General features: G+C 37.4%; 1 protein-coding gene across 1 annotated transcript in view; it reads right to left on the minus strand.

Moving 5' to 3' along the window:
• Nucleotides 1-12,022, minus strand: part of ipo11 (importin 11) — a 106,265-nt gene that overhangs the window by 23,046 nt on the left and 71,197 nt on the right. The window contains exons 23-26 of the mRNA XM_088429193.1: nucleotides 4,016-4,095; nucleotides 3,717-3,797; nucleotides 1,673-1,768; nucleotides 37-150 (exon numbers count right to left, since the gene is read on the minus strand). Coding sequence (XP_088285319.1) covers nucleotides 37-150; nucleotides 1,673-1,768; nucleotides 3,717-3,797; nucleotides 4,016-4,095 — 371 coding nt within the window. The remainder of the gene's footprint in view (nucleotides 1-36; nucleotides 151-1,672; nucleotides 1,769-3,716; nucleotides 3,798-4,015; nucleotides 4,096-12,022) is intronic.

Here is a 12,022-nt window from a genome sequence, read left to right on the forward strand (position 1 = left end):
AGGAGACAGAAATGAAGGACAGACACCAATTCTCACCTCCTGGCCACACTCGGAAGCAATCTGAGTGAGCAGTGAGGAGAAGCAGCTGGAATTCTGCAACAGGATGCGGCCCATGATGCCCAAGTAGGTGGACATCACTACAGGGTATCTCTGTGGAAAACATAAGAACTGGTTGCCTATAAGGACACGCATACACATACTTCAAATACTGTAACTGATGGTTCATTAGGCAACGGGGGAGATCCAGTAAGCCCATGAACACAGCATGATAGTGGCCAGCTATAACCTTTAACTGTGCTGAATGATCAATAAATGCTATCATAAGACACCCTTGCATTAGAAAAGGACAAGAATGTGACAAAAAAAACAAGGTTGTTCATTATAAGGTTCGACCCCAGTGACTTTAAAACTCATCAGATAAAACATGCTGTATAACCACAAATGGTGGCTAGGGCATTTATTTACTTGAATGCAGATTTGTCTGTAAGCGGCTTAATTCGTACCATCAAGGTCTATTATGAAGAAATATGCATGGGGAATAATCTAAATACACTGGGTGGAACAAATAAATTGACCAGTGGAAAAAAATAGATGCACACAACATGTTGGAGAAAGTGAACATCAGTTTAAATGAAATGTACTGTAATTGTTGTATAAGATACCAATTGTCTCATGATGTAAGATTGTATTTATTTCAAACTGGAACTCATTTACATCGGATCTCTAGTTTTTTTCCTTCTGTACATGTTTTCATATTTCTAACATAGTATTTGATGTTTGAAATCAAAGACAATGTATGAGGAAAGTGAACTACATGATTTACCTTTTTAATCACCACAGCCAGTGATAAAAACGCTTGAGAATTTGAGATTTATATTGCAAAACTGTAAAGACTAGAAACAAACTCTATCAATGTCTGTCTAATAGCAAACATCGCTATAACTCAGATACTCAGGTAAGACCCATAAGCAAGAATTATATACCATACAAAAATGTACACAAATTACATTAATTTATATCAATCATATAACTTGAATTAAAAATGTTATTCATTTCAATACAGAACATTATTATATGAAAATGAATTCTTATCAATGCAAAACCTTTGCTAACATATACCGAAAGGAAATACTTGGCACAAACGAAAATGCTAACGAGCTAAATAAATTCAAGGCCGCACTAACATGCTGAAGATAGGAACTTACATTATCTAACATGTTATGCACAGTCACAAGTTGTTGGATCAACAAACAAACTAATTTTGGGCATATTATCATGAAGAACAACATTCTTAAAAACAAAGCACAACTTACAGACACTTGTGGGCAATATTTCACAGAGAGACGGAAAAACATGTGTGTCATCAACAGTGACTGCTCTCAACTGAGGCCATACTGTCCTTTCTCACTACAATATGTAATAACAACCAACGCCTAAAAACAAAGATTAACCAAACAAATTAATGAACTGTAAATGAACTAAATGAGTTTCAGACCATTATTTTGGGTGCGGACCAGGCGGTCCGGTACCAGTTGATCCATGGACCGGTACCGGGCCGCTGACTGGCGGTTGGGGACCCGTGTATTCGAGGGGCAGCAACTATTTGAGTCAAAGTTGTGTTCACAAACATATTGTATATATAGAGTAACTGCAGTAAGTGGGGACAACTCACCTCGCCGTTCACTACACCTCTGAGGACAGCCGGCAGCAGAGGTTGGAACATGTGGGCACCGAGTATAGGGCTAACCTTTAAAGCTATTTCTACCACCTGCGAAAACATAGAAAAGTGGATGATGAAGGATAAAGCAGCAAAGATATCCACAGGAAATTGCTAGGAAACATGTTATGTAAAAATACACACACACACACACACAGACATATATATATACATATATATACATATATATATATATTATATCATAGGTGTCGAGCTCCAGTCCTCGAGGGCCGGTATCCTGCAGGTTTTCCAGTTTTCTCCCCCCAACACACCTGATTCAAAGGATAAGGATCCTTTTCAAGCTCCTGCAGTGATTGCTAATAAGATAATCATTTAAATCAGCTGCGTTGGGAGGGGAGGAAAGTGGAAAACATGAAGGATACCGACCCTCGAGGACTGGAGTTTGACACCACTCGTGTTTCAGCGTCCCTGGCTTATGTTTTTTTTATGTTGCGATGTGGAATACTGATTTTTTGCGTCCCCTCTAAACGGTATTTTCCCGGTTTTGTGACAAAAACAACTGTCTTGACAGTAAGAAGGTTGGCTGTATTTGTGTTGTTGTCTATCTGCTGGCGTTTTTAGGTAATTGCACTTATTTACTATTGCCGTCAAACTGCTTCCATGCATCACTACAAGGCCTAACTCGTTTCAAAATGGCGGAACGGTAAAGCTTTGTTTGATTGTGAGTGGTTACAAAACCCTTTCTGTAGTGCATTTTAATGCCTGATTCAAACTTGAATGGGTTAGCCATGGGTCCCAAGATTGGTGATGATGTTAAAGAGAGAAGTAGGAAGATGATTTAAATGGAAACGATGCTGCAAATAATCAAGAAGTACGAAGCTATCCTAGCCCAGGCTACCCTTACTAGGGAATATGGGCATAACAAGTGCCACTCAACGGTAAATAAATCCTTTCTATATTTTTTATTCATGATGTTTTCTGATTGTATACATGTATATTATATATATATGTAGCACTTACTATACTATTTTGGTACCAATTTTTAATATGTATGTACAATTTTGATGTTTTTACCAGGGGTTCTAAACGCATTAGCTATTTAACATATATTTGGATTGCCCGCCATATGGTGAATTTGCCTTACGAACCCAATCGCGGAACGGATTAATCTTGTAACACGGGGGCCCACTATATATACATAAAACAAAACATCTGACTGAAAAAGGCCACAAGGTACTGTGGGAAGGATAAACGTGTGCTCGGAAAATGGTTGCTTTTAATTAGGGCTGTGACCTCTACTTTGACAGAAAAGTTGAGTTGTCCAAATTTTACTTAAAGACATTTCACTGAGATCCATAAGAACGCTAGAGTAAAAAAAAAGAAACTGGCTTCAGTGTGAAAGTGAACACAAAAGTAAAGACTCCCACTTGATGTTTATTATTAGTGTACCTGACTGTGTTTCACTAAAAGTCCAAGCTCTGTTGATTTTCAGGACTTCAAATGAATTCAATAAATAAACACTCCTCCTCACCCATTAGCCTTCACACAATTAAACCTCCGCAGGAAATTATCAATGACATTTCCCTGCACACTGTGCAAATTAATAGCTCAAGTGTGAATGACCAAAGGGAAAGAACAGACAAACACTATTTCTGTCAGCCTATGTTATTATATATTCATAAGGAATTTTGAACAGAACTACACAGATGTTGCCAAGGGCACTTGTGTATGTCACAGAATGCCACTGTGTGGGTTGACGTATTTCTTGCAGCTAGAACAAAGGAGCTACATGTAAATTCCAGGAAACAGGGGGTTTGAATGTTTGCAAGAACACGCCGTAGCCCATCACTAACCTATCGTAATGAAATTACAAATACATTAAATTGTATGAAAAACAATTCTAGGTAAAGATTTTTTTTTTCCAATGAAATCCAATGAAAACAGTGGGTATGGCAGTAACTGAGCATTCTTTCCTATGTCACATGTCAACATTCTTGGGGTGGTGTGCTAATTAGTTTATAGCGCTGTTTGTCTGTACCTTCAGAACTTGGACCTGCCCTTCATTCGTGATGTCTTTCAGCAGATCACAGAAGGATTGACATAAGGATTCAGCGTAGTTCTGCAAAAACACAAACATAATGTGAACACTGAGAAGCTGAAACAGCAAAGAACAAACATAATTTTTGACTAAAATCGAAATGATTGCCTTTTGTAGCATATCACAGCAAAAAACACATGCCAATGTGTCCCACTGAATGGTAACAGGACATTTAGTGAATAGTCTCCTATCTCACAAAAATAGTTTCTGTGATCATTCGAGTGTTGAGTATTTCTCACCTGGAGAAAGTCCGTTGGAGACAAATACAGGTAGGCATTGACAATCTGGAAGCATGTGCGCAGGTTCTCCGAGCTTAACTCTGCAAGAAAAGAGATTATTAAAACGTTACTGCATCGCTTGCAAAGCTTTGATTGACAAAGTAAAAAGAGCTACAAAAGGGAGGAAAAAGGACAGAGGGTATCTGTGAGTTAATGACTGCGTACATAAGTCTTGAATGCGCCATCCATAGGTAAAAGGACTCAAATAACACAAAGTGTTCAACTTTGAAGGTTGAATTATGAAGTGAACAAAAAGGGAAGATAACAACACCTGTTCAACACCAGTTAGTGGGGCTTTAATGAAAGTTAATTTCGACAATGCCCACTGAGCTTTTCTAATTACCCATTTTACAATTAGCCGGATGCAAGCAATCAAACAGCGTCAGGGTTACGTGGGTCAACAAATGGCGCTCATTTGCCAGCATTAATGTAAGGCGCAATATTAACGATGGCTTTTTAATAATAAAACCTCTGGCAAGCAAAACATATCTCATAGTTGATCTCCCACGTTTGTCTGACCATTTAAAATCTGTGACATTCCAGCCTAGTGTTTGGAGAAATACAGGACAATTACATTGTACAGAAAAAAAGCCAAAGGCGAACAACATTAAATTCTACTTTTTGTAATGAATTCCTCTCTTTCTATGAATTAGCATGCGCTTAAGACAAGTATATACCATATTTCTCAGAGTACAAGTCAAGTTTTTTTTCCGCTTATTTTCAACCCCCCATATTAGGGGAGGATCAACTTAGAACCACAAAACTCAAAACAGACCCATTTTTTTCACATATCTGTGTTAAAATAACATTAATTTAAATGCAAAATAAGTAATATCATGTCATTTACAAAGCTTAAAAAGTATAAATATATAAATATATAAATATAAATATATATATATATATATATATATATATATATATATATATATATATAAATATATAAATATATAAATATATATATATATATATATATATATATATATATATATATATATATAGTCAGCATACTAAATATAGCAAGATACCAATTTGGAATAAAGAAAAACCAACCAAAAAAACAACCTGTAGATTGATGAATATTTACATCATGTCCTGGTTTCAGATATTGTTTGATGGAGAGAATGGAAAGAAAGATGATTAACATGCTTTCTGTCCCAAGGGAAGGACATGTGCAACTGTTAGCACAATTTGAGACCAGCTATTCTAAAACGGTACAGTGTATGTTGGGCTTCACAGGGTGACAAGCTTCACAGTCAATTATGTCGGTCGCAGATGGCACAAGCAATCTGCTGTTGACCGACATCAGAAAAAACTTTGACCCGTTTCTTCCAGGCGGGGTAGTTTTTATGGGGCAAGACTGCTGCTGCACACATGCTTCACAAACCGATGCCCCAGGGAGCATTGAATCAGAAATAATGCTGTGATGTCCTCTCTTTACGCCTGGTCACAACAACAAGAAGGATGGATTCTCATGGAAAATGATACATTTTATATTCAAAGCGCAATTTGTGTTGTTTGAACTGTCTATGCTGAAGTATGTGTGAATTGGTGTGAGCGTTTCTGTGAGAGTGTTTGAGCCACCGGGGCTCTCTTGGTACTCCTTCAACAAGTGTTATCATTGAATATCGGCAGCTTTATATCACTATCCAGTAATGATCAATAAATGTAAATGTTTGTTGAAAACTACATTTTTCAATTTTGAGAGACAAAGAAACACAATAGATGATTTTCTCCTTATTTTCTTATGATGCATTTCGACGTGTAAGCTAAAATTACCTTAGTTGTAAACCAAGAAAACTACGAACAGAGATTTTAAAGAAAGCCCTGAGTAAATGGTACACATGGAACATTAGAACACAAGGAGTATAAAATGATCAAATCACCCAGCCAAAGCTGTACCTTGAAAAAAAGGGTAGCTTGAGTAAGACACATCCACCAAAGAGCGACTCAATTTACACCTAACATGCTTAGCTCGGAAGTAGTAAGCTGACAGGCTAGATGACTTACATATAGAATAATCATAGCTTAATATAAACAAAGTACCCTAAGGCACGCATCTGTATCAAACAGGACTCCTGAGCAAACATGAAGTGACTTTCTAAGAGCCTGTTGCTTCGAGATGATCAGACATAATAAACAGCATCTAATAAGTTTTGTTTTTGCCGCCTGGGTTGAACGGGCATGATAAACAGCATCCAATATGTTCTCTTCAATTTTCACTCAGCCACAATGAGGCAAAAAGATAATGTATGCTGCCATCTGTGCAGGTACACATCGTATTCCTCAGGCTTTTTAGTAAGCATATGCTAACCCATGAATATTCACCTAAAAAAAAACCTAAAGCAAAATGTATTACAGCACATAAATAGAAAACACCCATTTCAAACAGACAGCAAGCATACAAGCAGAGATGAGAGCAAACCTTGGAAAGTAATTCTTAATTCTAAGTGGTAGTACTGTAGACATGCACGGAGAAGACACCTCACAACAACAAATGTCTGACCGAAAGATGGTATTACTTTTGATCAGGAACAAGACCAAGGATGAAAAAAAAAAGAGCCTGGTGTCATATGACTCTCATGATAACAGAGGAGAATAATGTCCACAACACCGCAGATGAAGTAAATGCCCTTGTGCAAGCAGCGTATATGGTCACCGTCTGATAAGCACCATACATCTTCATTTTGCTCACTCCTGCATGAATTCTTAGAGTTTATAGCCGAACAACCTAAAAAAATCAAAACAAATGCGCTAAGTTCATAAATACCTACTACAACCCAAGAAATGTCCTTCATATTCTACTTCTTTAGCAGACATCTTCCTCAGTCATTTTCTACTAAAGACTCCCAAGACCTCCTTATTTTTTTTGTACTGTAAATAGACAAGTACAGACAATTTCAACTAATGATTGGGACGTTTTAAGTAAAAAGCTTCTCTCTGGTGAAATGAACACAACTTAAATGTGCAAAACAAAAATTTCGTGACTTGATTCAACCATTTGTTACAAGTAGGGGTGCAGATTAGTGGTGCGCAGGTACGCATGCGCAACAGAAATCACCGATGCGTAACGTCGGGTGCTTCACTGCGTGCATTTGTGTGCTTACCTATTTTCATCCAAGATGTTCCATGACATGAAGCAAACTTAAATGTGGTGCAAGATTTACCGCTCATATCCCAAGCTAATTTTCAGTCATCCTTTATTTGACAAATATGAAATGAGCATGTGAATGTAGCGCAAGATATTGCTAATGTAAGCGCTGAATTGAAAGGAGGTGTCCCATGGTGATGATGTGAGCGGTGGAGTAAGCACCTGTCAGCAGTTCTGCTCCCAAAGACAATAAGAGCTAGCTCATTTTGTGGCGTGCTTGCGGGCAAAGAAGTACAAGTGTTGTGTTTCATTCCCATCTAACCAAGTGCATAGAACAGCTCACGCACGACACGCTACACTAACAAACAAGCAGCTCCGGGTACTCTGGCTTTCTCACACATTCCAAAAACATGCATGGTAAGTGTATCGGTCACTCTAAATTGTCCTTAAGTGTGAGGGGTGCGTGAATGGTTGTTCGTCCCTGTGTGCCTTGCAATTGGCTGGCAACTAGTCCAGGGTGTCCCCCCGCCTACTGCCCGTAGACAGCTGAGATCGACACGGAGAAGCCAGCAGTGAGGATAAACAGCTAAAGAAACAGGATGGATGGATGGATGGATAGATATTCTGAACATATTCATAGCAGCCCCACTGTTTTAGTGGAAAGTTAGGGCCAGGTACAAAAGGCATGAACCAAACACTTGCTCAAAATGCCATTGACATCCCTGTAATCCAGAACAAATCGACTATGACCGTGTATGAACAAAACAAAGTGGCAATACCGTGGCTAGTGGTTCTCCATTTGAGCTGAAACGAGTCCTCAAGTAATTCAAGAGCCTAGATCGCAAAAATGCATGAGACTTTTTTTTTTGCTTTAACTGCTTATGTAGTACACACCTCAAGAAATTGGCAAGCCAATCTCAGCAACAATATTTAATGCTATATTTAATGCAATATTTGAATGCTTTCAGTAAAACAAACCACCAACATGGTGAGAAGGCTAACTCCAAAATAAACTATATAGTTTTAAAAACAATAATATAACACCTCGACACATTTGTTCCTGGCAGCATGTTCGGCATAATGGCTGACTTTACTCATCTTTGAATAGCTGTCACAAACTGTCTCTCCCGACATCAACGGCACGTCATTCTGAAATCAGGTTCAATCGCCAATAAAAGGCACTTAAAAAACACTTTATGACACTGACCTTTTATTGAACAGTACCTGCTGCCAGCATCATAGCAGTGTATAGCACAGGTCACGTGTGACAACCCAAAATGTTGAAAGAGCCAAATTGAAGCAAAAAAACCAACAAAAAATTGTCTGGTGTCACCCAAAAAAATTAAAGCCTTACAGTATACAAGCCTGATAGTGAAGGCAAACACATGCTGTAAATGTCTATATTGGCTATGTTAGCCTACTATCAAAATTAATAAACAGGTTACAATAATGAGTCTTCATGATTAATTTTCCCCCCTCAATATTACAATATTAAAATACAGTGTTACTTCGTGTTTTGCAGTTAATGAGGACCGACCATTAACTTACTGACCAATAGCTCGCTTGCTATTTCTTAAGCTTAATGAGGTCTTGGTTACTCTGGTAGGATGAGAAAGTGCTTGATTTGAAATGTATGATAGCCAGCTTTTTAAATGTTAATATTGCCGAGGATAAGCATATTTAATCGTGGCAGCCAATATCGTGATCGCAATTACAATTCGATTAATGTGCAGCCCTATACAAATGTGTTGGAAAATTCAGTGGATTTTCAAATATTGTTTCTTTTGTAACCAGGCATGTCGCTACCTCAATATGAACAAGGAAAATCCCAAGCTAACATATTGTAAAACTGTAACTCCAATACATAAGGATTAAATTTAACTGGAAGGCGAACCAATAATTTAAAAGGCGTGTCCTTATTTGGTCATTGCGAAGCCTGTGCCTACTAGGGTTGGGCGATAACATCAATATATCGATATATTGCGATACGAATTGACCAATAAGCATATTGCATTGAGACGTCTGTCAATTATGTGTGGCTTCTGAAAAAGAAAAAAAATATATAATTTGTCTGTTCAAATAATTTCCTTCCGTTTTTTTCAGTCATTGTTAAAATATGCCATTGTTTTTTGTGTTTTTTTTTTTTTTTTACAAACATTGACCAAAATATCGCAATACATATCGCAGTATGCCTTACCAGTATTACAGCAAATATATCTCAAAAGACTTTTAAGACCCAATAGCCAGCACTAGTGCCTGCCCTCACTGATTTTGGGAGAGAGGAGGGGTACAAACTGGACTGCTCGCCAGCCATCTACAGAATTTACTGAGTAAATATTTAATGTGAAATAGAAACATAAAATTACAACTATTTTCCTTTATGTAGTATTTAATGACTGAGAGGGAACCCCGTGAAGCCTACACAAAGTCAGTAAATAATTGAAAGTAATTTTTTAAATGTGTATAACAGTTACTTGGCATATTATATAAACATGTATAAAATAAACAGGCGAACAAAACAACAAAATTAAACAGTAAATAAAAAACATTCATATCTATATTCTGATCATGGACACTATGACACTACCCAACTTCAATAGAAAACAATGGAGGGTAAAACAATTACACGCTTGTAGCTTTGATTCAAACATAATTGGCATTTCCTTTCCCATCTACTCAGAAAGTATTGGCTTTAAACAGTTGCTGGGTACTGAGCAAAGAGCTGCATTGTCTATTGTGCGATTAAATTTACAGTCAGTGTTGTCTAGGCCAAGTCAAAGAGAGGACGCATCTCAAAAAGAAAGAAGCTTTACAAGACAATAGTGGCCCTGAGCACATGACACACATCCTTCCATCTTTATATTTCATCAGTGAGCTGAGGTGTCACAAGTAATGTCCCCACAATCCATGAATGACCCCCACACAAGTGGAAACATTTACAGGAGAACTAAAAGGCGACACCTCAGGAGTGGAAAGAGGGCCAGTTGTGTTTAGATGCGGAGGGAAATGACCATTATATCAAAAAGAGTTCATTTGGAAAGGTGGTTACCCTTGAGATGAAGAACCGTTTGACAAAGCCTGCTTGTAAATGGTATCAAGACGAAAGGCGTTTGTCTGCTTTATACAGGATAACACACAAGGGATTTCGCAGCCGGACTTAAATTGATTTTTCTTCAAATAAATGTGGTAATGTCAAATGCCTTCCATCACTACACATTGTGATAAATTGCTCATCTCTGAATTCATGTCTGACATAATAAAACGACAAAAAAACAACATCCCCAAGGAGAATTACACGAGAAAAAAATCTTTCTGTTCGTTCAATTGTGATTCTCCTCATTTGGGTCACTGTTGGGCTGGGCTTATTCCAGCTGAATTTGGTGTAAAGGTCGGTCAAGGAACCATTGACAAATCACATTTGCACTGATCAACAAATTTGTTTTCAACGAACCTTGCATGCATATCTTTGGAACAAATGAGAAAGCCACAGCACCGGGAGAAACAACACATGAGCAAAGGGGATACAATTTCAAATTCTACATGGGAAGGAGCCGATAATCAAACCAGAACCTCAAAATTGTGAAACATACATTACCGCTAACCAGTAGAGAAGATATTAGAAGTAATGATTACATAAGGTCGTTTTTCAGCCAGAAGCAAAGTTTGATGATATTTGATGTTAGGGGAAATAATTCTAATGACGTTTACCAGTTGGAGATTGCATTCATACAAATGAGAATTCCTATGTTAATTAAATAAATGGAGTCAACTCAAGTTAAAGCAGAGGCACTATTGATTCAGTCAACTAGTTTATTCTGAAGAGGCCCCCGTTTATTATGCCCCTTTAAAGATACATTATTGCAAAAAGAACATGTTCATCCCTATTTTTATTTCAAAAAGAAAATATCCATCCTTATTTTTGATTCTGTAATTTGTCTGGCCTTTATTACCATAACAATTATATCTAAAGCTTCGACTGATAGACGATGTCCCTACCAGAGTATCACGGCCAGAAGAATTGCCAATTCAAGCAGACATTCATGTAAAATAAGGAAACAATACATTCTCATTCTGGGTTTAAGTAGGGGCGCATATCTTAGCGTACTGGAGCATGGCCTTGATAAGATTCTTATCATCATCTGGGACTTGCGAGTACAAATGAAGCAAGGGAAACCCAGGCCCATGAATAAAAACAAACTGCCCGTACTTCAAAAAACGAGCATGTCTGAATACTGCAAACAAATTTGCTTTCATTTCCATGCAGCCGTTCCACAACAAATTACATTAATCTAACTATAACAATAAGGTAGATGTCTTGTGTTTTCCAATGTCTTTTTCTCCATGAGTTGTTTGTCCAAACATGTTTATAAAATGCAGGTTCGGTTTTACCCAAAATAATGTCTGCACACCAGTCATGTTTCAAGGTCTTATTCAAACACTTAAGGGTATGTAGTATAACATTTGCTTTCTATCATTTTACAACTGATATATATTACAAACCTTAGTCCCAGCATACACGTTTTGCTGTTAAAAGAAGTCAATACATTTTTGCAGTGACATAAGAGTACATAGTTGCATAACATAGGAGAGTATGCTCAGATACTAAATTCTATTTGAGAAAATCCCTGCTTTTGTTTCAAAATGCAGTGCAAAAAAACATACTTGCAAGCTTAACCGACAACAAAAGCAATTACAATTAAAAACTTTTAACATATCATATTTTCGATTATAAACCTGGACAAGTAGAAGCAGCCCTTTAACAAAGCTTATTCTGTCAGAAGTCAATACCTTAATTTCTTTCAGAGCAGTGCATTCTATTACTTCTCATATGCAAATATAGCAGCATTAAATAAAACATCTGTTAAGATTAATGTACACTT

Source organism: Hippichthys cyanospilos, chromosome 1 (assembly GCF_059441005.1).
Source record: "Hippichthys cyanospilos isolate Australia breed blue-spotted pipefish chromosome 1, RoL_Hcya_1.0, whole genome shotgun sequence".
Classification (NCBI taxonomy): Eukaryota; Metazoa; Chordata; class Actinopteri; order Syngnathiformes; family Syngnathidae; genus Hippichthys; species Hippichthys cyanospilos.